General features: G+C 43.1%; 1 protein-coding gene across 5 annotated transcripts in view; it reads left to right on the top strand.

Moving 5' to 3' along the window:
- MATN2 (matrilin 2) overlaps positions 1-25,370 on the top strand; it is a 179,932-nt gene extending 154,562 nt beyond the window's left edge. For 2 of the 5 annotated variants that reach the window (XM_032248375.1, XM_032248342.1), the window contains exons 11-19: positions 3,987-4,109; positions 6,363-6,485; positions 10,065-10,187; positions 16,475-16,888; positions 19,497-19,649; positions 21,257-21,328; positions 21,976-22,110; positions 22,485-22,583; positions 24,817-25,370. In XM_032248375.1, the coding sequence (XP_032104266.1) occupies positions 3,987-4,109; positions 6,363-6,485; positions 10,065-10,187; positions 16,475-16,888; positions 19,497-19,649; positions 21,257-21,328; positions 21,976-22,110; positions 22,485-22,583; positions 24,817-24,872 (1,298 nt within the window). In that variant the 3' untranslated portion in view covers positions 24,873-25,370. The remainder of the gene's footprint in view (positions 1-3,986; positions 4,110-6,362; positions 6,486-10,064; positions 10,188-16,474; positions 16,889-19,496; positions 19,650-21,256; positions 21,329-21,975; positions 22,111-22,484; positions 22,584-24,816) is intronic. The other 3 variants (XM_032248352.1, XM_032248368.1, XM_032248358.1) reach the window with 3 other exon arrangements.
- Positions 25,371-26,649: the final 1,279 nt, after the last annotated feature.

The raw sequence follows: 26,649 nt of genomic DNA, 5'->3' as shown, positions 1-26,649 counted from the left end.
TCGGCCTCCCAAAGTGCTGGAATTACAGGCTTGAGCCACTGCACCCACCTTTCTCATGTCTAATGAAGGGGTTGGACTGCTTCATCTCCAATGAGATGAACTTCCAGCCCCCAAACAAGGATATTGCCTGGCTCAGATAAGGGCTTCATAAACACTTGCTGAATGAATGAACTTACTGTGGTGCCCACCATAGTCTCCCAGGCTGAAGACACCCCATGGTAGTGAGTCAGGGGTGGTGGCTCTCTTTGCCTGGTAGGGGACCACTGAAGCATTTTCCTATAGGGGAGTATCTTTGCCCTGGGAAGAAACTGACGCCATGTTGGTTTCCAGACTTGGTGGATAGAAAGCTAGTGCCTGTGGTCAGAAGGTTAACTATTGTCCATATTTGGCATTCTGTAATTCCCTATCCATGGTTCTCTAATCAATAAGTGGCCCAGAACATCCCTGACAGGCAGAAACTGGACACTTTGCTGAACAAATGTGAGTCGTGCATTTTGCAAGGCGGGCTTGTTGTGGGGAGTGGGAAGCCTAGCTGGCCACAGCAGCCACATACCCCATGGGGTTCTTATTTAAAACATCTGCACAACAGCCCTGTCAGGTGGATCTAATTATCCTCAGTTTTCAGAATAGAAAGTGGAGGAAATAGGTTGGGCATGGTGGCTCACGCCTGTAATCCCAGCACTTTGAGAGGCTGAGGCGGGCAGATCACCTGATGTGAGGAGTTCGAGACCAGCCTGACCAACATGGCGAAACCTTGTCTCTACTAAAAATACAAAATTAGCCAGGAGTGGTGGTACATGCTTGTATTCCCAGCTACTTGGGAGGCTGAGGCAGGAGAATCACTTGAGCCCAGGAGGCGGAGTTGCGGTGAGCTAAGATCGCTCCATTGCACTCTAGTCTGGGTGACAGAGTGAGACTTTTTCTCAAAAAAAAAAAAAAAAAAGTTTCCTTTTGCTTAACAGGTCTTTCTAGGGGTCTGTTAGGCACCAGAAATTATGGCCACTGCCAACATCTCACCTCTGATGATTCATCAAAATCATCTATGGGACTTGGAAAAAATATAAAGGCCCAGGCAGCACCCCAGAAATTCTGAATCAGAAACAGAAACAGAGACTGTCTTACATTGTTGGTCAGAGTAGAGACTGAAATAATCTCTTTGGAGGATGATTTGGAAATATTTATCCGCCTTTAAATACTCATACCCTTTAGGCAATTCTGCTTCTGGACATGTAACTTTCAGATATGCCTCCACATTGTATGTAAAACTATAATGCACAAGAATATCCATTACAGATCAGGTGTGGTGGCTCATGCCTGTAATCCCAGCACTTTGGGAGGGCAAAGCAGGAGGATCAGTTGAGGCCAGAAATTCAAGACCAGCCTGGGTAACATAGTGGGACCCTTTCTCTACAAAAAATATGAAAATTAGCTAAGCGTGGTGCACCTATAGTCCCAGCTACTCAGGATACTAAGGCAGGAGGATCACATGAGCCTGAGTTGAGGCTGCAGTGAACTGTGATGACACCGCTGCACTCCAGCCTGGGCAACAGAGCAAGACTCCGTCTCAAAAAAAAAAAGCCTGAGCTGAAGCTAAGAGGATAGAACTGGGCACAAGGGAAGCTCCAGGAAGGAAGGGCGTGCTCAGAGCGGTCTGTCTGGATTATGGCTTGACAAGGCTGACACGAAAGAGCTATAGCTATTTTATTATCATGGAAAATGGAGTCGTAGTATTATAAATTCATGGCAGGGGAAAGAAAAAACACCTCCCCTCTGTAGCCAGCCAGTTGTCTGTATTATGAATCACTCAGTTGTACTTTCCACTCTTAAACTACACGAGGAACTACCCAAGCCATTGCGAAATGTTCTGCATTAAGAGTGAGTCTAGAATTTGCTGAGAAAAGTTAAGTTGTGTTCAGGGCAGGCAGGAGGATCCAACCCGGCCTTGAGCCTCCTCTGCAGCTGTAATTGGAGTTATCAACCTTTTCCCATTCTTCAGAGATTTTGGCAGTGCTTCTGCCCAGAGAAAGACAGGCAGAATTCCCTTCATGTTTGAAGGCTTGCCCTAGAATATAGCAATGCGGTATAGTCAGAAAAAAACAGGGATTTCTTTGTAAGATTACAGTTGGTCTTGACAAGCCATTAGCCTTCCCAACCCTTAGTTTTCCTAGCTGGTGGGTGAGAATAACAATAGCTGCCTTAGCTCATCCAAAGGTGGTTCTGAGGAGGCCTCTCCAGAGAGATACTGCAAAGACGCTTTACCGAAACAAAGTGTGTGGTTTGTGCCTGATTATAAAAGTCATTATCTAGGCTGGGCATGGTGGCTCACACCTGTAATCCCAGTACTTTGGGAGGCCAAGGCAGGCTGATTACCTGAGGTCAGGAGTTTGAGACCAGCCTGGCCAACATGGTGAAAACTCATCTCTACTAAAAATACAAAAATTAGCCAGGTGTGGTGGCGCATGCCTGTAGTCACAGCTACTCAGGAGGCTGAGGCAGGAGCATGGCTTGAATCCAGGAGGCGGAGGTTGCAGTGATCCAAGGTTGTACCACTGCACTCCAGCCTGGGTGACAGAGCAAGACTCCATCTCTAAATAAATAAATAAAGACATTATCTGCTTTGGGACCTTTGTTTAATAACTCCGATTCATGTCCATTGTAGAAATTCTACTCAATCTGAAAGGATGGAGTTCACTTTCAGAAGTGAAAGTGAAATAAAACAAGTTCTCCCTACCCCCTGTCCAGCAGCCACTCTCCATCCTTCTGTCCTGCTCTTCCTCCATAGAACTTTTTCCCACATGACATTTCACATATTTATGTTTTCTATGCATCCCTCTTCCCTGACACCTGCTGCCAATGTAAGCTTCACAAAAGCAGAAACTTTGTTTTGTTCATTGCTATATCCCCAGAGACTAAAACAGTGCCTGGCTCATCACAGGGACTCACAAAATATTTGTGAACTGACTGAATACATGAATGAATGGGTTACCTAAGTGTAACAGATACATATATACATGACGGTGTGGTGGCTCACGCCTGTAATCCCAGCACTTTGGGAGGCCGAGGCTGGCTGATCACTTGAGGTCAGAAGTTTAAAACCAGCCTGGCCAACATGGTAAAACTCCATCTCCACTAAAAATACAAAACAATTAGCTGGGCGTGGTGGCACGCACCTGTAATCCCAGCTACTTGGAGGTGGAGGTTGCAGTGAGCTGAGATCGTGCCACTGCACTCCAGCCTGGGTGACAGAGCAAGACACCATCTCAAAAATATATATATATGGAGTAGTAGTAGTATAAATTCATGGTAGGGAGAAAAAAACACCTCACCTCCATGGCCAGCCAGTTGCATTATCAGCAAGAAAGAACAGCATATATACACACATAAATATATAAGTAGATAAGTAAATACGTTGATATTATAGCTACGTAATAGCCAATGAGGTTAATCTTATTTTCTAATATTCATAAGTAATTTATCTCTCATTCTGTAACTTGTATTCTCATGTTTTTCATTTTTCTTATGGAGATGATTATATTGTTTGATTTTTACATGCCGTGTATATATTAAAAATTTTTGCTCACTTTGGGAGTCCAAGGCGGGTGGACTGCTTGAGTCCAGGAGTTCGAGACCAGCCTGGGCAACATGGTGAAACCCCGTCTCTACAAAAAAATTAGCCAGGTATGGTGGTGCACACATGTAGTCCCAGTTACCCAGGAGGCTGAGGTGGGAGGATCACTTTAGCCCAGGAGGTGGAGGCTGCGGTGAGTTAAGACTGCACCACTACACTCCAGCCTGGGCGACAGAGTGAGACCCTGTCTCAAAAAAGAATTTTTGCTCCTAGACATGCTTTCTGTTCTGAAATGTGCACTGTAGGACAAGGCGCTGTATTCATTCAAGGTGTCTGAAATGTCTTTTATGATTGAATAAGCCACTAATGTATGAGTCATTTTCTTCTTCTGCTTGTCTAATTCCCATTTGATTCTCAGAATTGGACTCTTGTGCTCTGGGAGACCACAGCTGTGAACATTTGTGTGTAAGCAGTGAAGATTCGTTTGTGTGCCAGTGCTTTGAAGGGTACATACTCCGTGAAGATGGAAAAACCTGCAGAAGTAAGTTTGTACTGGAGGTGGCTCCTACTGCTATGCCAGACCTGTGAAATCGCTATCCTCATCTCTGTATACCTCAGTTCCTCTCAGAAGTCAATACCACACAGTAAAATGTAATGTAGTGTCCTGGATAGGACCCTGGAAGAGAAAAAGAACATTGGGGAAAAACTAAGGCAGGGCCCGGTGGCTCACGCCTATAATCCCAGCACTTTGGGAGGCCAAGATGGGCAGATCATGAGGTCAGGGGTTCGAGATCAGTCTGACCAACATGGTGAAACCCTGTCTCAACTAAAAATACAAAAATTAGCCGAGCATGGTGGCAGATGCCTGTAATCCCAACTATTGAGAAGGCTGAGGCAGGAGAATCACTTGAACCCTGGGGGTGGAGGTTGCAGTGAGCCAAGATTGCACCACTGCACTCCAGCCTGGATGACAGAGCAAAACTCTTTCTCAAAACAAAAAAAAAAAAAAAAAAGAAAAGAAAAAGAAAAACTAAGTAAATGTAAATAAAATATAGACTTGGGCCCGGCAGGGTAGCTCACGCCTATAATCCCAGCACTTTGGGAGGCAGAGGTGGGCGGATCACCTGAGGTCAGGAGCTCAAGACCAGCCTGACCAACATGGAGAAACCCCATCTCTACTAAAATTACACAGGTGTGTGATGCACGCCTGTAATCCCAGCTACTTGGGAGGCTGAGGCAGGAGAATTGCTTGAACCCAGGAGGCGGAGGTTGCAGTGAGCCAAGATCATGCCATTGCACTCCAACCTGGGCAACAAGAGCGAAACTCTGTCTCAATTAAAAACAAAATTGTGTGTGTGTACACACACATATATAGACATTAGTTAATAATCATGTGTCAACGTGGGTTTATTAATAATAACAAATGGACCATACTAAGGTGAGATGTTAAGAATAGGGAAAACCAGATGTAGGGTACATGGCAATCCTCTGTGCTATCTTCTCAATTTTTGTGTAAATCTAAAACTGTCCTAAAAAAAAAAGTCTATTTAAAAAATGGACAAATGAAAGAAGTCAACACCAGAGCTGCTACTGAAGTTCTTCATTTCCATGCTGTGTGGCAAGAAACAGTGGTTTGGCAGTATGCTCTAGTGGAAAGATATACAGTCAGAAATCCAAGATTCAGTCAACTTCTGTCTCTGCCATTTATTAGCTGCGAAAATTGCCTAACTTCTCTAAGCCTCTCTGCTTATCTATCTTTAATAATGTTGTTGTTGCTATTTCTGGTAGCACAAATCCCTCCCAGAGGGCACCTTGTGAAGCCATTTTTACCTTTCAGAAGGCAAAGCCTCTTAGATAGGGCTGCAGCTAGCCAGCCCAGGACAAGCAGCCTTAGAGTTGAACTGCTGCTGTAAATCTCAAGACACATCTCTGAATAACCAAAGTGGAGTGTGTGACCCTGATTTCCATCCCTATAAGTTATCTTTTTCTCAAACTTCTCAAAGCACTTTATAAAGAGCAACTCATGTTCACACTTTTGGAAGAAAAGATGGGTAACTGGAGTAATTGCTCTCATTTTTTAGACAGCAAAGCAAAGACTCCAAGAAGTGATTCTCCTAACTCATACACAATGTCAGGGACAAAGCCAAAGTTAGATTTCAGTGCTGCTAATCTAAATTGAGGTTTAATCACCTGAGGCATTGTATCAACAGTGTTTCCATTCTGATGTCAGAAACTATGTCTACAGAAAGCTGATTATGGACTGCACTTTTTTTTTTTTTTTGAGACAGTCTCGCTCTGTCACCAGGCTGGAGTGCAGTGGCACAATCTCAGCTCACTGCAACCTCCACCTCCCAGGTGCAAGTGATTCTCCTGCCTCAGCCTCTCAAGCAGCTGGGACTACAGGTATGCGCCACCGCACCCAGCTATTTTTTTTTATTTTTAGTAGTCACCATGTTGGCCAGGATGGTCTCCATCTCTTGTCCTCATGATCCGCCTGCCTCAGCCTCCCAAAGTGCTGGGATTTCAGGCATGAGTCACCGCACCTGGCCAATGGACTGCATTTTAACACTAAAGTGCTGGTGAATGATGATAGTGAACATAGTGAAACAGTCTGAGTTGGCCTGAATCAGAGCCACTAAACTTCATTCTCAATTGTATCTTTCTGCCCCATGGATCACGGAGTTCAGGTGGCAGTAGAGTCTGGTGGCTGACTCTAGTGGACAGGTCCTCCAAAATGAAGTCCATGTGAAATGTATGTTGGTGAAATTGTTGTAACTTGCTCTCCTGTCTTCAGGGAAAGATGTCTGCCAAGCAGTAGACCATGGCTGTGAACACATTTGTGTGAGCAGTGAGGACTCATACACATGCAAGTGCTTGGAGGGATTCCGGCTTGCTGAGGATGGGAAACGCTGCCGAAGTAAGTAACCTCGAGGTAGAGAAGAACTTTTCCTTCTATGGACTCAGACAGTTAGAAAACTTCATTTAATCCTTAAAGTCCTTCTTTATTACCACTGTCACAGTGTCAGTTCCTGCCTTAGGTGCTCTGAAAGGTGCCCAGCTTGGCTGGGCATGGTGGCTCACACCTGTAATCATAGAACTTTGGGAGGCCAAGGTGGGTAGATCACCTGAGGGCAGGAGTTCAAGATCTGCCTGGCCAACATGGTGAAACCCCGTCTCTGCTAAAAATACATTAGCCAGGCACGGTGGTGCATGCCTGTAGTCCCAGCTGCTCGGGAGGCTGAGGGAGGAGAATTGCTTAGATCTGGGAGGTGGAGGTTGCAGTGAGCCAAGATTGTGCCACTGCACTAGAGATTGGTTCAGTAGACCCTCGTTTCTTCAGGAATTTCTCAGTCAAGGCCCTGAGTTGTTGGGTTCCTTCCTTCTCTTCATTTTCTGCCAGCTGTTGGCCCTTTCTATAGCAGCTATGTGGATGCACAGTGCCTGGCTAGTCACTGGACTGAATTAGAATCTCTGCCAGCAATCACTACAAGGATTGAAGGTTAATTACAGAGCTTTCTCCTCTCGGCAGGCCTTATAAGTAAGGGTAAAGGGTGAAAGGGTGTATTAGTCCATTTTCACGCTGCTGATAAAGATACACCTGTGACTGGGCAATTTACAGAAGAAAGAAGTTTGATGGACTCACAGTTCCACTTGGCTGGGGAGGGCTCACAATCATGGCAGAAGGTGAAGAGCACGTCTCACATGGTGGCAGACAAGAGAACTTGTGCAGAGAACCCCGCCTTTATAAAACCATCAGATCTTGTGAGACTTATTCACTAATCACGAGAATAGCACAGGAAAGACCTGCCCCATGATTTAATTACCTCCCACCAGCTCCCTCCCAACACGTGAGAATTGTGGGAGCCACAATTCAAGATGACATTTGAGTGGGGACACAGCCAAACCATATCAGAGGGATTTCCTGTGGGTTTTATTCTTCTGTTATTTGTATCATTTGCTTCTATAGGTCACTCAGACTCTGAGAGTTTTCATTAGAAGGCATATTCATCAGAGTTCTGCAGAGAAACAGACCTTCTCTATGTATATATTTGTCTATTATATATAAATATAATTGAAGACATATATATGTTTTCTGTGGTCTGTTCTATTTATATATATCATAGAAGATATATATATATATACACACATATATATGTATACTATGGTCTGTTTCTATCTTCTATTAATATATCACAGAAAAAATGAACATATATATATATGGTGAGAGGGGAAAATACTGGTTGATTTTTAAGGGACTGGCTCACACAGTTGTCAGGGGCTGGCAGGTTCTAAATCTGTAGGGCAGCCTGGAGACCCAAGCAAGAGCTGAAGCTGCAGCTCAAGCCCGAATGGAATCTGGATGCAGAATTCCGTTTTCCTCAGGGGACCTCGGTCTTTTTTTCTTTAGGCCTTCAAGTGATTAGATGAGGCCCATCTACATTATGGAGAGTGATCTGCTTCACTCAAAGTCTGTGGATTAAATGTTAATTGCATCTAAAAGTTAGCTCACAGCGTCATCTAGACACTGTTTAGATGTTCTGTTGTTTGACCAAACAACTGGGCACTATAGCCTAGCCAAAGTGACACATAAAATTAACCTTCACGGTGCCCAGAGAAAGGGATGTGGTCATAACTCAGTGAAGTGGGCATTAGGAAAGTATGGGGCAGTGATTTTTCCCCTCCTTGAGATTCTGAGCTGGTAATTCCCTATTTTGGGGGAGGGGCAGTTGACAATGTCTACTGCTTTTGTGACACTTGGCCCCAGTGGGCAAAACAACCCTTTTTCAATTAAGGCAAAATATGTTCAGTTGCTTTTGAGGTTGATTTTTGGGAATTTCCTCACAGACTCCTTTGAGATAACTGGGGACATTCCACACACCAACAAGATTGGGTTGGATGGATCTCAATGCCCCCTTTTCCCACCGGGAAGAGGGACTCCTACCTTTAGCAAGAAGTTCTGTGTGAATGACTGATGCCTAGGATGCCTGTGTACCCTGGCCTAACTCTGCAGGGATTCCCCTCATGACTGTAGGTTCAGCATCACACCGTAGCGGCCCTCTTATGGAGACTTTGTCTATAATTCTGCCCATTGTGTCTGCCTGCGCTGCTTGTTCATGCTTTTGTTTTTTTGTTTTGAGACAGGGTCTCACTCTGTCACACAGGCTGGAGTGCAGTGGCATGATCTTGACTCACTGTAACCTCCACCTCCTAGGCTCAAGTGATCTTCCCACCTCAGCCTCCTGAGTAGCTGGGACTACGGCTGTGCACCACCACACTCAGTTATTTTTTGTATTTTTTATAGAGACGAGGTTGCCCAGGCTGGTCCTGAACACCTTAGCTCAAGCGATCCACCTGCCTCAGCCTCCCAAAGTGCTGGGATTACAGTTGGAACCACCATGCCCAGCCTTCATGTTTTTCTTTTTGCAAACATCTGCACGCTGACACACACTGTTTATTCATTCAACACATTTATTGCTCAGTAAATTAAGCTACTGTACACAAGGCACAATTTCTACCTCTGGAATTTGATCCTAAATCATATTGCACAATTCCTGCTTCCTAGAGAGATGTGTACTTACTGATTTCATTTTTGTGTGAAGCCTCTCCTTTTAAGGGCTAATGACAGGAAAAAGCCACAGGCTCTCATGCTATGCAGGAGCACTTGGGAGACAGCTGTGTCATCAACCTGCCAGATGAACATGGGCAGCAGTGAACTTTTCTAAGGATCTGATTCTTCATTTATACCTTGACTCTAATTATCCCTACCTTCCTCCTCTCACAGGATGTTGTGAGGGTAAAGGGCTGTAAGTAACTCAAAGAGTTTAAAGTACCTTACACATGACAAATGTTCATTAGACAATCCAAACTGTAGTGTTTGGGATGTCTATGGCAAAAAAAAAAGAATCAGAAGTTTGGCCGGGAGCGGTGGCTCACGCCTGTAATCCCAGCACTTTGGGTGGCTGAGGTGGGTGGATCACCTGAGGTCAGGAGTTTGAAACCATCCTGGCCAACATGGTGAAACCCCGTCTCTATTTAAAAAAAAAAAATAGTAATAAAAATACAAAAATTAGCTGGGCATGGTGGCATGCACCTGTAATCCCAGCTACTCAGGAGGTTGAGGCAGGAGAATCGCTTGAACCCGGGAGGCGGAGACTGCAGTGAGCCGAGATTGCACCTCTGCACTCCAGCCTGGGCGACAGAGCAAGACTCCATCTCAATAAATAAATAAATAACCAAACAAACTAAGGCACATCTAACAATAGGATAGTAAATCAAGGACACTTAATCACCCATTGCACCATTCAGACTCATGGGAGCTGGAGTTTTCTGAGAGGAGCTTTTTGCCTATCTTGACTATGAGACTAAAAAAGATGTTATGAAGGAGGTTTGAAGAGAGGTGTATTTTCTTTAAAAGACATTACTTCCACAATCTCTACTCACATGACTATTCAATCTACCTCATTTCTACACTAATGGGATTATTCAATTCCCTCAGGGAAAGATGTCTGCAAATCGACCAACCACGGCTGTGAACACATTTGTGTTAATTACGGCAATTCCTACATCTGCAAATGCTCAGAGGGATTTGTTCTAGCTGAGGACGGAAGACGGTGCAAGAGTAAGTGATCTGAACTTGGCTCTCTGCTTTAATTTGGTTTTGGAGCAATTGCTTTTTGGAGTATTTTCAGGCAACAAATCCCTCACCTCTGGTTCTCGCATAAATATAAATGCATTAACACAAATACAGAATGGGGAAGAGAGGGCTTAACTGCAGCACCTGTGAAAACACTTTAAGTTTTAATTGACAGCAAATTCATTATCAGCCAAGAGGCTAGGGTGATCGTAGGCTGAACAGCAATATCTAGATGAGGGAGATAGAGAGAACTGTGCTCTGCTCTGTGCTGGAGAATTACATTCAGCACTGGGCATGGTACTTTAGGAAAAGAGAGATGGATCAATAGTTTAAATATAAAAAAAAACCCCACAAAATAGCAAAAGGAGTCTTGAGAAAATTATTTTATAATCTGAGAGTAGAGAAGATCTTTCTAAACATGACATGAAATTTAAAAGCCATACAAGAAAAACAAAGGAAAAATATATAGTAAGACAGTAAAGTTGTGATACCCTTTTTTAACCTATTAGTTACCAGAGATCAAAAAGTTTGATTCCTTATGTTGGCAAAGGTATATTGTAGTAGGGAATTATAAATGGATCAGTGGGTGTCTGAATTGGTACAACCTTTCGGAGCGCAATTTGGCAATGTTTTGAATCCAGTTCCACGTCTAGGAGCTTACAGATACATGCATGTTTACAAAGCCATATATACAAGGAGATTTTATAGCTCTATTTGTAGCAGCAAAAAACTGGAAACAAGCTAAATGATCACCCATGAGTCTGGCTGAATAAATTATGGCACATGTATATAATAAAATACGTTGCAGCTGTTAAAACAACAAGCAGGTCTGGATGTGTCTCCAAGATTTTTTTTTTTTTTTTTTTTGAGATGGAGTCTTACTCTGTTGCCCAGACTGGAGTGCAGTGGCACAATCATGGCTCACTGCAACCTCCACTTCCTGGGTTCAAGCAATTCTCTGCCTCAGCCTCCCAAGTAGCTGGGATTACAGGTGCTCTCCACCATGCCTGGCTAATTTCTGTATTTTTAGTAGAGATGGAGTTTCACCATCTTGCCTAGGCTGGTCTTGAACTCCTGACCTTGTGTTCCACCCGCCTCAGCCTCCCAAAGTGCTGGGATTACAGGCATGAGACACTGCGCCTGGCATCCCCAAGATATTTTAAGTGAAAAAAGCATGGTGCTGAATGGTTTTTATAGTATGTTACTGTCGATATATTTTGTAAAACCCTCTAACATACAGTCTTTCTCTATATATGAATGTGTGTGCATACCATTATATACATATATAATGTGTAAGTCTGGGCACAGTGGCTCACTCCTGTAATCCCAGCACTTTGGGAGGCCAAGGCAGGCAGAGATTGGGAGTTTGAGACCGTCCTGACCAACATGGAGAAGCCCTTCTCTACTAAAACCACAAAAAATTAGTCGGGTGTGGTGGCACGTGCCTATAATCCCAGCTACTCGGGAGGCTGAGGCAGGAGAATCACTTGAACCCAGGAGGCAGAGGTTGTGGTGAGCCGAGATCAGCCACTGTACTCCAGCCTGGGAAACAAGAGTGAAACTCCATCTCAAAAATAATAATGTGTATACCTTTACACACACACACACACACACACACACACGCACGCACTCTCTTTTTCTAATTTTAAGTTTTGCTCCAAATGCAAATACAGGTATCATTTTTTAGGAAAAAAGATAAACACAATTTAAAAAGAATTAAGCATCATGTAAGGAAGTTCAGCATTATGTTAAGCAGAAAAAACTTAGGAAACTGGGGATCTTTGTAGAAAAGAAAGGTTTGAGGTACCAAATACCAGTGTGACTGTCATCTCACTCATGATTTGTATGATACCCCCCTGCCACCACACCCCACCCCAGAAAGAAAGGACACTGGGGAGAAGCTATAGTTCAGCACAAGGACAAGGAAGTTTCTACCAGGGAAGCTGCACGCCTAATTAGTTCAGAACATAAGCTTCGGCTCAGACAGATCTGGATTTGAACCTCTATTCATACGACCTCTGTAACCTTGGTTGTATTATTTAACTTCAGCCAGGTGTGGTGGCTCACACCTGTAATACCAGCACTTTGGGAGGCTGAGGCAGGTAGATCACTTGAGGCCAGGAATTGGAGACCAGCCCGGTCAACATGGCAAAACCCTGTCCCTACTATAAATAAAAACAAAAATTAGCTAGGTGTGGTGGCTTGCACCTATAATCCCAGCTTCTTGAAAGGCTAAGGCAGAAGAATCACTTGAACCCTCCAGGAGATGGAGGTTGCAGTGAGCTGAGATTGTGCCACTGCACTTTAGCCAGGGTGACAGAGCAAGGCTCTGTCTCAAACAAACAAAACAAATTATTTAACCTCTCAGAGTCTCAGTTTCCCCATCTATAAAATGAGGATAATATCTCACAAAGCCATCACAAGGAATACACAAGATCATGTATCTAAAGGTGATGAACAGCCGGGCACAGTAGCTCACGCCTGTGATCCCAGCAGCTTGGGAAGCTGCAGCAGGAGAATGGCTTGAGCTCAGGAGTTTAAGACCAGCCAGGGCAACTTGGCGAAACCCTGTCTCTACAAAAATGAGAAAAATTAGGCTGGGCACAGTGGCTTAACACTTTGGGAGGCTGAGGTGGGCAGATTACCTGAGGTCGGGAGCCTGACCAACATGGAGAAACCCTATCTCTAGTAAAAAATACAAAATTAGACGGGCGTGATGGCATGCACCTGTAATCCCAGCTACTCAGGAGGCTGAGGCAGGAGAATTGCTTGAACCAGGTAGGCAGAGGTTACAGTGAGCCGAGATCATGCCACTGCACTCCAGCCTAGGGAACAGAGCAAGACTCCATCTAAAAAAAAAAAAAAAGAAATTAAATTTAAACATAAAAATAAATAATAAAGGTCCTGAGCCCAGTGCTGACATACACTAAGTGCTCAAAAAATAATTGCCATTCACAATAGCGAAGACATGGAATCAACCCAAAGGCCCATCAATGATAGACTCGATAAAAAAAATGTGGGATATATATATACCATGGAATACTATGCAGCCATAAAAAGAATGAGGTAATGTCCTTTGCAGGGACATAGATGGAACTGAAGTTGTTATTCTCAGCAAACTAACATAGGAACAGAAAACCAAACACTTCACGTTCTCACTTATAAGTGGGAGCTGAACAATGAGAACACCGGGACACAGGGAGGGGAACAACATACATGGGGGCCTGCTGGGAAATCTGGGGAGTGATGAACATAAGGATAAAAAGCTAATGCATGTGGGGCTTAAAACCTAGGTGATGCGTTGATAGGTGCAGCAAACCACCATAGCACACATTTGCCTGTGTAACAAACCTGCATGTCATGCACATGTATCCCAGAACTTAAATACAATTTAAGAAACGACAGGCCAGTTACGGTGGCTCATGCCTTTAATCCCAGCACCTTAAGAGGCCAAGGCAGGCAGATGACCTGAGGTCAGGAATTCAAGACCAGCCTGGCCAACATGGTAAAACCCTGTCCCTACTAAAAATACAAAAATTGGCTGGGTGTGGTAGCACTTGCCTATGATTCTGGCTACTTAGGAGGCTGAGGCAAGAGAATCACTTGAACCCACGAGGCGGAGATTGCAGTGAGCCAAGATCACGCCACAGCATTCCAGCTTGGGTGAGACAGCGAGACATCATCTCAAACAACAAATAAACAAAATGATCACTATTGTAATCATCAACAGCAGAGATGTCCAGAGATGGGGCTTTAGTGGTAAGGTGACAAATTCCTCATCAGTAGAGGCGCTGAGGCCCAGGCTGAGTGGTCACTGGGTGAGGAGGTTGTAAAGAGCATGTAAGCAACAGCAGGGGTGGAGCAGATGATCTTTAAACGGCCTATCCAAGCTTGAAGTTCTAGAACTTTTTGAAAACTACATTCTGAAAGCAAGTCACAGCTCCATTCCAATCTTATCGACTTAACTACTAAAAAGAAAATGTCCATGAAGTGGGAATAACCCTCTGGCAAACAATAGCTAACAAGTGGGGCTGTCTGTACTTTGATATTTGAAAGCAAATATCTGGGCCCTGCTCTCCCTGATGCTTTTCCACTCTACCTTGTTTTTTGTTTCCTGAGAAGCCTTCTGGACCTCATTCTGTGTGTGTGTGTGGGGGCCGGGGTCGGGGTGGGTTGCAAGTGCTAGGTTTGTTCTGTAAGAAAAATGTGTACAGGGAAGAGGGGAAAACAGACTCACTGCTGGAAAGTTATTTCAGTATTTTTGAAATTTGCTGAAGACCCACATGCATGCTGCCTGAGTCTTTTTTTGGTTCACTCAGGAACAGACGATGAATGTAAATGAAGCTTTGAGTGGCCTTTTCCTCTTTCACTAATAAAAGATCGATAGGTTGAGTGATGAGGATAAGCACTTAATGGAGAAACAGAAGAACCCAACCCCCCAACATGCACGTGCATGTGCATACACACACACACACACACACACAGACACACACTATGATGTTAAGCATATTTTACTGGCCAGGCATATAAATATTTTTGCATGTGTGTGTCTTTACTTGCTTATATTCTTGTGCCTCACTTTGAAAGATTAGACAGCTGCTTGATATATAAAACAGAATGTTTATCAAAGATTGCAGATTATTTGAAATGAGATCATCTATTTTGGATCTGTCCATTTTTCTTATGCAGTCCTAATAAGAGAAAGTCTCTCCATACCCAAATTGCTTAACATAAAGCTTTTATCTCTGACTTACTGTCAACCATCTATTAATAGTTGCCTGAGACCAGGCGCAGTGGCTCATGCCTATAATCCCAGCACTTTGGGAGGCCAAGGCGGGTGGATCACCTTAGGTCAGAAGTTCAAGACCAGCCTGGCCAACATGGCAAAACCCTGTCTCTACTAAAAATACAAAAAATTAGCCAGGCATGGTGTTGCACTCCTGTAATCCCAGCTACTTGGGAGGCTGAGGCAGGAGAATCACTTGAACCCAGGAGGCAGAGGTTGCACTGAGCCGAGATCGCCATTGCATTCCAGCCTGGGTGATGGAGCAAGACGCCATCTAAAAAAATAAATTTTAAAAAGCTGCCTGAAAAGCTTCCATGTAAAGAACTTAGTGATTTTTTTTTTTTTTTTTGAGAGATGCAGGGTCTTCCTGTCACCTAGACTGGAGTGCAGTGGCACAGTCATAGCTCACTGCAACCTACAATTCGTGGGCTCCAGTGATCCTCCCACCTCAGCATCCCAAGTAGCTAGGGCTACAGGCATGCATCATCATGCCCAGCTAATATTTCTTTAAGAAAGACACTGTCATTTTGTTGCCCAGGGCGTTCTCGAACTCCTGTGCTCAAGCCATCCTCCTGCCTCAGCCTCCCAAAGTGCTGGTGATTACAGGCGTGAGCCCCTGCACCAAAGCTAAAAATTCTTTCGTAAGTTTTACTAGGTCAGTAGAGTACTTACAGGTATGCTACCCAATGGACATCACCTCATTCATTTACTCTGTCACCACACATACGCTGAATACCTTTTGTGTGCCAGGTATGGAGGGGACACAAAAATGAGTGAAACACAGTCCCCGCTGAGGAGGAACTCACAGACTGGAGGAGGAAACACATCATTAAATAATTATTGTACAACATGCAACACCACATAGAGTACATTAGATTGTAAGCAACTTGGTGTTAAGGATTGTGTCTTGGTCACTATTGCAGTCCTGCTATGCCCACTGCCTTGTACAAAGCAGGTACTGAATAAATTTTTGGTTAAATAAATGAGTGGTGTTAGGGGTAGATAGAAAGCAATACAAGCTCAGTTACTAGGAAAGTTCCCTGGCAGAGGTGATGGCTGAGCTGAAGAAATCTTTTCCATTGTCTGTCAGAATGCCAGTACTAGGGTGTTATCACCCTCCTGGAGTAAGGCTCTAGGAGTCTTTTGGGTATTGTTAGACTCTTCACTGTACTCTACACCCAGCTCCTCCCAGACCTGGCTGTCAGTGTTCCAGGGTACAATGTAGACTTGGTTTCCTAGACCATTATACATCTGCTGTTTTGCTTGTGAAAAATACTATTTTTATCAATATGACAAGCCAAACAAACGCATATGTGAAAGCTATTGCTTGTGGCCCTCCCAACACCTCATCTGTCCTGTGTATTATCTAAAGAACACAACTGGTTCCCCAAAGTGGTTTTGCCTCCAACTGAAGCATCATTTTATTCTACTCTTGTGCATAAATGATTTTTATTTAACTATGTCAACTTTCCTTTGGTTCTTGTAGGATGCACTGAAGGCCCAATTGACCTGGTCTTTGTGATTGATGGATCCAAGAGTCTTGGAGAAGAGAATTTTGAGGTTGTGAAGCAGTTTGTCACTGGAATTATAGATTCCTTGACAATTTCCCCCAAAGCCGCTCGAGTGGGGCTGCTCCAGTATTCCACGCAGGTCCGCACAGAGTTTACCCTGAGAAACTTCAACTCGGCCAAAGACATGAAAAAAGCCGTGGCCCACATGAAATACATGGGAAAGGGCTCTATGACTGGGCTGGCCCTGAAACACATGTTTGAGAGAAGTTTTACCCAAGGAGAAGGGGCCAGGCCCCTCTCCACAAGGGTGCCCAGAGTGGCCATCGTGTTCACAGACGGACGGGCTCAGGATGACGTCTCCGAGTGGGCCAGTAAAGCCAAGGCCAATGGTAATATGGGGTGGAGGTGCGGTTTACACCACTCAAGGTTTCTTAAACTCACTTGGGGTCTCAGCTGGCCATAGGGGTAAGCTTCTTTGAGGGTACAGAAAGGCCTCCTGGCCACTGCCATTATACACCTTTACTACCCTGCCACCTAGAGGACTTAACGGGACCCCACAGGACTTAAATAGTAAGAAGGAGTTGGGCAACTAGATTAGGCTAAACTGATCACAGACGGGTAATCTCACTGTGATTTAGCCGGTGTGTGATCTCCAGTACAAGAATCACCCAGCACATACTATGCAACCACAAGTACAAAACAGATCCGAAACACTGGTCTGGTTGCTCTAGAATCACCTGAAGAGCTTGTTAAAATGTTCCTGGTGGGAACTTTTACTGATTATATGTGTATATGCATATATATATATATATATTTTTTTTTTTTTCTTTTTTTTTGAGACAGAGTTTCGCTCTTGTGACCCGGGCTGGAGTGTAATGGCGCGATCTCGGCTCACCGCAACCTCCGCCTCCTGGGTTCAGGCAATTCTCCTGCCTCAGCCTCCTGAGTAGCTGGGATTACAGGCACGCGCCACCATGCCCAGCTAATGTTTTTTGTATTTTTAGTAGAGACGGGGTTTCACCTTGTTGACCAGGATGGTCTCGATCTCTTGACCTCGTGATCCACCCGCCTCGGCCTCCCAAAGTGCTGGGATTACAGGCTTGAGCCACCGCGCCCGGCATGCATATATTTTTTAACCAATACTTCAAGTGAACATTCTGAAAAATGCAATAGCCTTAGGATGGATAATCCTCTTGTGTTTGCAGGAGACAAAGTTAGCTTTTCAGAAAATCAAATGATGGAAGAGATTATCACGCTAAGGTCTTGTTGCTCAGTAAAGCCCAGCCTCTTCTCTGAGGTTTTCCTGACCTGAGGGTTACTTCCGTTGTACAGACGGGAAGTGTGCTTGAGGAGTATGACCCATGGCTAAAGGAAACCCAAAAGCTAGGATGATTGGTAGAGACAGTTTATGGTGAAGTTTCTAGATTCCCTGAGGGAGATAAGAAAACTTGATGTAGAGTAGTCTGCTTGAAAGCCACCTTCTTTAAGGACTTGTTGAGGACACACTGCTTTAGCAAGTCCTGTAAGTGGAAATAAGGTATGCACAGATCAAAGGCCTCACCCAAGACTTCATGGACCTGGTGCCTCGATCAGGCCTGGCACGTAATAGAAGTGTGACAACTACTTGCTGAGTGAACAAAGGAGTGAGAGTGCTGGCAGTCCTGTTAGTGAGCTCCGTTCCTCCTCACAGAAAGGCTGGTTCACATCCACATTCCACTGCTCTCTTTGTTAAGGAGGTCGTTTTACTCATACTGCTTACCTTCCTCTCTTTCTAGCCCGAGAGTGGTAGCCACAAAGTGTCCTGCCCTGAATCATCTGGATAGATTGTAAAACTGGCTGTTCATACTAGCCTAGATTGCTAGAGCTCATGTCAAACTCATAGGCCCCCTAGCCTGCATTTGTAAAAAGAATTAGGGGAAGTATCTTGGTCTTCAGAGACAGTGGTTAGCCCTTTCGTCTCACTGAGACTAATCTACCTTACACTTTGCTTCAAATATCTACACATTACCCAAAGGCAGGTGGTAGAGAAACAGATATTTGATTCTTGAATCAACAGGATTTATTTGAGGTGACATCCTCATATGAATTTAACTACTCTTATGTATAGCAAACAATCTTAAAATAGTAGTTATCCTTTTTAGGAAGTTGTGCATAAAATCACTGGGCTCCCAGACAAATATGCTGAACTTGGTTACTGACCTTACATAGACTTAGACCAAGGCATCGTAACTCTTGCCCCTTGTCTTGAAGAACCATTTTTAAGTGCATTTTTAGGAATCTAGCCTAAAAATTAGAATAAGTTATCAGTGCTGAAAAATGTTTGGACTCAAGCAGAACATAATTGTTACTGCGTTTTACTTTCAAATGAAGAGTATATAAGGGAAGGGAGTCTAGTGATTGATTGATGGAAGAAAAGCTTTTGAAGCAGAAATTTCAGGCTGATCTTGGGTTTGTTTTTTTTTCCTGAAATTGGGGTTTCCAATAGTCTGCAGATTCTCCTTTTCAGCTTAGCACTTCCTCACAAGGTTGTGTCATCTTAAGAGAGGTAGGCAAAGAGCAGCTTCACTTGGCTCCAGATCACTTAAGTTTCCTATCCTGTAGCTTTGAGTTAGAAACTACGTTATTAGGTCATAAATTGACTTGATTCTTAGAATTCTTCCAGAAGAGACTGCCATAAGATAGTGCTCTTTTCTAGGAATCCAGAAGGCTAATTCAGGGGGAAGTTGCAGATTGGTTAAATGGCCCAGCCCAGAGCTGAGAAACAGGTTAGTAGTTTAGCTCCCCAGCCTCTCCCAGGTACCTCAATTCTCTCTTGGATCCCTCCCTTTTGCTCATAGGACCAAAATTAAAATGGTGGAAAAGTAAAAAAAGGAAGGTTGGTATGGACCCTTCAAATCATACCACTTATCTAGCTGGCTTTGGATGCAGAACACAGAACTTCTAGACCCTGGGAACACAACTCTAACTAGCTTGCCCTTAATTTTTTCTGTACCCTAGGTATCACTATGTATGCTGTTGGGGTAGGAAAAGCCATTGAGGAGGAACTACAAGAAATTGCCTGTGAGCCCACAGACAAGCATCTTTTCTATGCCGAAGATTTCAGCACAATGGATGAGATAAGTGAAAAACTCAAGAAAGGCATCTGTGAAGGTACTATAGCTTACACGGAAGATCTCAGCAAACAGAGCAGCATGAACTCTATTGAGATGGAGTCTCTGCACCCAGGCTGGGGTGCAGTTGCACAATCTCAGCTCACTAAAACCTCTACCTCCTAGGTTCAAGTGATTCTCATGCCTCAGCCTCCCAAGTAGCTGGGATTACAGGCATCCACCACCACACCAGCTAAGTTTTGTATTTTTAGTAGAGATGAGGTTTTGACCATGTTGGCCAGGCTGGTTTCAAACTCCTGACCTCAAGTGATCCACCCACCACAGCCTCCCAAAGTGCAGGGATTACAGGGGTGAGCCACCGCATCTGGGCAGCAGCATGAACTCTTCAGTGATAAATTCTCAAACAAAAAAAAGTGCCTCCCTTATGGGCAGGGCCAGCAATGCCTAGAAACAGTACAAAAAGAAGGGCTGGGCACCATGGCTCCCGCCTGTAACCCAAGCATTTTGGGAGGCTGAGGTGGGAGGACTGCTTGAGCCCAGGAGTTCGAGACCAGCTTGGGCAACAAAGTAAAAAACCCTGTCTCTCCAAAAAAATTTAAAAATTAGCTAGGCATGATGGCACACACCTGTAGTCTCAGCTGCTTGGGAGAATGAGGCAGGAGGATCATTTGAGCCTGGGAGGTCAAGGCTTCTGTGAGCCATGACTGTGCTCCAACCTGGGTGACAAAGTAAGACCCTGTCTAAAAAAAAAAAAAAAAAAAAAAAAAGGGGGGGAGAACGGGGTGGGGGGGAAGACAAAAGTAATAGCTACCATTGCTTGAGCACTTGCTGTGCACTGAGAGCAGTGTGGTAAGTGTTTTGATAGCATGCTTCATCCTCACAAACGCCCCAGAGAAATGATTATTTAGCTAAAAATCATTATATAAATCAGGAGAGCTGAGGTGCAATTTCAGAATATTCCTATAATTGGAGTGGAAAGGGACAGTAGTCCTTCCTAGCCCACTGTTAAAATTAATGCCTCTCTGCATGGACTACTTGTTTACAGAATATTAGACTACCATTTAGGCTTCAGATTTTGTTATGCATGTTTTTCTCCAGTTTACTAATTGTGCCAGATATACTTATGGATAGCAGTTCTGCCTATTTTTCCCTGTACTCATGTCCCTGGTTCACCAGTTAGATCCCAGTCTAAGTGCTGTCTCACTCCTCTAAAGGAAAGAACCCTGAGATGAGGGGGAACAGGGAGGGAGGGCCTTTCAGATTTCTGTGAGTAGAGAACATTTTGCCTCTTGATTGTTCTAGTCAAATTTAAATGGCTCATGTGGAGCTGCTGCCATGCAACTAAAATCCCTCAACCACTTCACCTTTTTTTCTGCCCTACTTTCTAGATGTGACATTTTTGATAGCATTCTTAACTAAGATATATTTAAGGAGTCCAGGCTTCTCTTTACAAGACAGAATTGCCCTAGAGTGGTCCCAGGTATGATGGTAACCAACTGCTTTTTTGAATCTTTGGTGTTACCAAACAAACCAAAAACCTTAGGTTATGGCAGGTAGGTAAGGAGGTTGTCTAGGACCAGCTTCCTGAAGAACACACACATACCTGTGGAAAACCGTCACTCCTTTTGGTCATCTTTTTCTGCTCAGCTCTAGAAGACTCTGATGGAAGACAAGACTCTCCAGGTGGGGAACTGCCAAAAAGGGTCCAACAGCCAACAGGTACAGTTCTTAAGGCGGTGTTTTCAGAAATTGTGGTGGGTGCTTCTACCATGATTTCCCTCCAGATAAAAGTTGTAAAGAAGTAAATGTAAGTATGTTCAAATTATAATTAAGGCCTTTTTTCCCTCAAAAGATAGTTAACGTTTACCCTTACATTAAGCCAGATTTGGTAACTAGCATTTCAGGTGATAGTGTTTATTTTTTTGAGACAGTTTCATTCTGTTGCCCAGGCTGAAGTGCAGTGATGCAATTTCAGCTCACTGCAACCTCTACCTCTTGGGTTCAAGTGGTTCTCCTGCCTCAGCCTTCCAAGCAGCTGGGACTACAGGTGCCTACCATCATGCTGGGCTAGTTTTTGTTTTTAATAGAGATGGGGTTTTACCATGTTGGCTTGGCTGGTCTCGAACTCCTGACCTCAAGTGATCCACCTACCTCAGTCTCCCAATGTGCTGGGATTATAGGCATGAGCCACTGTGCCCAGCTGGTTTTGTTTGTTCCACTGAAGGTGACAGTCTTTTTGCCTCAGTATGTCCCAAAGTAAAGCTCTATACCAAGTGCTAGGAATACCAAGTACCTTACTCTGTTGATAGCTGTTTTATAACCAAAGCATTAAGCAGGTTTGATTGCAGTTTTCTTTCTCTTTACAGAATCTCAGCCAGTCACCATAAATATCCGAGACCTACTTTCCTGTTCTAATTTTGCAGTGCAACACAGATACCTGTTTGAAGAAGACAATCTTTTACAGTCTACACAAAGGCTTTCCCATTCAACAAAACCTTCAGGTAATTCCAAGTAAAATACTACTACAAGATAACTCGATTTCAGTCCTTCAGCTTTCCAACCTTAACTTTAAAGAGAAAAGGAAAGGAGGAAGTAGAAAATAGGATAGAGAAAAAGAAAGAACTTAAGTTAAAATGAGAACTAAAAAATAAACTGAAAGAAATTAGTGTTCCCCACTAATCCACAATAAGGGCCACTTCCAGTATTGGAAGCATATTCAGCCCTTTCCTGGTATTTACTTTACTGGATCTGGCTGCATGGAAAAAGTGGAACATTTCTTTCATTATGGTTTCCTTCATATGCTGATTCATTCCTATTAAGCATCTGGGAAGTCTGGTGGATTGTAGAGGTGAACACTTTCCATCTGCTTTCTCAGGAAGCCCTTTGGAAGAAAATCACGATCAATGCAAATGTGAAAACCTTATAATGTTCCAGAACCTTGCAAACGAAGAAGTAAGAAAATTAACACAGCGCTATATCCTTTTCTTGTATTATGCTTCTGTATGGAATGCAAAGAATATTATCAAAGCTGGCCGGGTACGGTGGCTCATGCCTGTAATTCCAACAATTTGGGAGGCTGATGTGGAATCACCTGAGGTCAGTTCAAGACTAGCCTGACCAACATGGAGAAACCCCATCTCTACTAAAAATACAAACATTAGCTGGGCATGGTGGCATGCACCTGTAATCCCAGCTACTCGGGAGGCTGAGGCAGGAGAATCGCTTGAACCCCGGAGTCGGAGGTTGCAGTGAGCCAAGATTGTGTCATTGCACTCAAGCCTGGGCAAAAAGAGCGAACTCTGTATCAAAAAAAAAAAAAAAAAAAAAAGAGTATTGTCAAAACTTCACACACTCTATGTAGTTTTATCAACTGAAGTCAATCCCATAAAGTCATGAAGAACAGTGAACTTCAGAAAAGGCTTTTTGCTTTAAAAAGCAGCCTGACAGGTGTTTGCGAGCCAAGGGCAAGCCAAGCTTAGTAACAGTCAAGCACTTCGTTGCCATCTGCTGTTCTGGGGGCTCAGCAGTAAGACCCGATGGTCAGTATGCAAAGTAAGGAAAAGAGAGACTGACTTAACTCCCTCTCTGGTAGGAGGGTATACAGGACATGAATGAGGTCGGCAGTGCATCAAAGGTACAGTTAAGTATAGGCAAATAATGTTGTAGAATGAAGAGGTTTCAAACTCAGTCTAAACCCCAAACCTTTCCTTTAGCCCCAAGCAACACAACAGACACATATGGATTCAGTGTGTGTAGTTTCTATAGGACAGGGGTGTTTTGTTTTTTTTCTTGGCAGCAGAGATCTTCTCTATCAGCACGCTAAAAAACTTTCCACCAAGGGAACAGCAGGATCCAGTGACTCATTAAAACAATATTTATTACAAATAAAAGGAATGGTTTGGGATAACGAAGAAACGATTCGGTGCTTTTACACATTGAACACCCTGCCAACTGCTCTAAACTTAAAATTATAGTAAGCTTAATAAAGCTGGCTGGTATCTCAACTGCATCAAGTAGTCTATAGGGAAATGGCTTGATTCTCAGCTACCTCTGTGCCAATGGGCTTGTGTAATAAGGAAAAACAGCATAAAGCAATTCTGTTTCTGAAAGCTGGAAATATGCTCCCCTAAGTAAAATAATCTTTCTGAGAGTGGTTAATATACATGATGAATCTGGACTCTCATTTTGCTCTTAAGAGGGCAGATAGAGGGTACTGAAAAGCTTACAGGGAAGATCAATACTTACTCTAATGCCCTTTTCCTTTCCCTTTCCCTGTCCCACCCCAAAGTTCTACTCACAAGAGACTAAGGAAGTACACAGGTCAGAATTCCTCAAAACTGTGGCCTTCTGTGGCATCATGTGTGAAAACTCCTTATCTCCCTTTGCTTCTGACTTTGTATCTTACTTTCCAAGGTCAAATTCTTTCATTTTCTTCTCTTCACCACATTCCCAACATTATGAATTCTGGCTCCTAGCAGTGTGCTATGGAAAACTAATTTACAAACAACAAAGGTGGAAGTGGAATTACCATTTAAAAAAAAAAGACTACAGCTGGGCGCAGTGACTCATACCTGTAATCCTAGCACTTTGGGAGGCCAAGGTGGCCTTGCTTGAGCTCAGGAGTTCAAGATCAGCCTAAGCAATATAGTGAGGCCTTGTCCCTAAAAAATAATAAAATAAATAAGGTCGGGTGTGGTGGCTAACGCCTGTAATCCCAGCACTTTGGAAGGCTAAGGCAGGTTGGTTGAGTTCAAGACCAGATGGAGAAACCCTGTCTCTACTTAAAATACAAAATTAGCTAGGCGTGGTGGTGCATGCCTGTAATCCCAGCTACTCAGGAGGCTGAGGCAGGAGAATCATTTAAACCTGGGAGGCAGAGGTTGCAGTGAGCTGACACCGCACCATTGCCTTCCAGCCTGGGCAACAAGAGCCTCTAAAAATATATATATATTAAAAAGATTCACACTGAGCTATCTGGCTTTGATGATGTTTAAAAAAAAAAAAAAGATAAGCTAAAATATTTGTCTTGACAGAGTATGTTAAATGAGTTATATAAATTTACAAGTCACAGTTTTAAAATACTTGGAATTGGAAAAAAACCCAAAACTTTTTCTATTTCAGGACCCAAAATTTTATGTGGATAAGTCAAGTTATATTTAAATGTAAATAAAACAATTCATGTTCCTCTTCCTTAATTTGAGATTCACTAGAAGAAATGACACAGAGAATGGAAGCCCTGGAAAATCGCCTGAGATACAGATGAAGATTAGACATCGACACATCTGTAGTCATTGTATCAACGATTAAAATGAAAGCAGTGCAGAGCACCAAAGCTCAGGCTGTTGTTAAATCAATAATGTTGTGAAATAAAACAGCACTGAGAAAGCTGGTTTGCCATAGAACAAAGACAAGAAGTAGACACCAACTTGTATAAATTTATCTAGGAAAAGAAATCCTTCAGAATTCTAAGATGAATTTACCAGGTGAGAACGAATAAGCTACGCAAGGTATTTTGTAATATACTGTGGACACAACTTGCTTCTGCCTCGTCCTGCCTTAGTGTTGCAATCTCATTTAACTATATGATAAAGTTTGCAGAGTCTTACTTCTGTAGAACACTGGCCATAGGAAATGCTGTTTTTTGTATGGGACTTTACCTTGATATATGTATATGGATGTATGCATAAAATCATAGGACATAAGTACTTGTGGAACAAGTTGGATTTTTTTATACAATATTAAAATTCACCACTTCAGAAAATGGTATTCTGTGTAAAATTCTTTAAATGGAAGATATGGATATATGAGAAATGGCCAATATGCCTATGAAAAAAATGTTGAAACTCACTAGTAACCAGGAAAATACAAGTTAAAACAATACCATTTTTCACCCATCAGCTTGGCAAAATGAGTATGTTTTAACAAGTGTTGGTAAGGATGCGAAAATGTGGGGCTCTTATAGAAGGAATGCAAATGGCACTCTTTGTAGAGTAAATCTGTTGACATCTCATAAAACTACAAATGCACACAACCCTGTAAATCTAGAAACTACACTCGGTTATCTAACTAGATGATTTTAGCAAATACGTACAGAGACCTGCGTAAGAATGTTACTAGACTTTGTAAAAGCAACAAATAAGGAACAACTTAAACATCATCAGAAGGGGGAACTGTGGTGTAATCCATGCCACAGAAATACACCACAACATGTATAGGCATGTGCTACATCTCCACAAATACACGGTCCGACACAAAAATACTTTAAAAAGAATGACAGAATGTTTAGCATGATAACGTTCCTGAAAATTAAACAAAAACCAAAATGTCACTAGTTGTTCAAAGATGTAAATATGTATATTTTAAGTATAGGAAATGTTCCAAAAGGATATGCCCAAATTGAGAAAAGAGAGAAATGAGAATAGGGACAAAAACTTCCAACTTTCTCAACTCACGAAGGACCTTACAGCAACAAACACCGTAAGCGGCAGCTTCAATAAGAAGCAAAGATAGCCTAAATGACATCCTTCCCATGGAAGCCACTATAGTTTAGAGTCCAAATGATGCTTTACAAACAAGACATGTTGAATAAGTTTATGTTTCCATATTTAAAGACAAGAATTTCCATCAAAATGTTCTCTTAAAAGGCAGTACAGGAGAGCTGGAAGAACATCTCCTAGGCCTCAACTTTATCTGAAAGTCATGATTATTTTTGGGTACATTAGTTTTGATTCAAAGTATTAAAACTTTATATTACATTTGAGTAATCCATTTGACCCTGACAACCCAAGTTTTCATTGGGAAATAGTACTAGTTTAGATTGACATTACTTTTGAGGTAGTCATGCATCACTTAATGATGGGGATATGCTCTGAGAAATGCACTGTTAGGTCATTTCATCAGTGTGTGGACATCAGAATGCACTTAGAAAAACCTAGATGGGTGTATCCCATGACACACCTAGCCTATGTTATATACCCTACTGCTTGCTCCTGGGCTATAATCCTGTATAGCACATCAGTGTACTGAACACTGCAGGCAAC

Source organism: Sapajus apella, unplaced genomic scaffold (genome assembly GCF_009761245.1).
Source record: "Sapajus apella isolate SASKATOON/1434 unplaced genomic scaffold, GSC_monkey_1.0 scaffold3, whole genome shotgun sequence".
NCBI lineage: Eukaryota > Metazoa > Chordata > Mammalia > Primates > Cebidae > Sapajus > Sapajus apella.
Note: the sequence above shows the minus strand (reverse complement) of the source record. Positions and strands in the feature narration are given on the sequence as shown.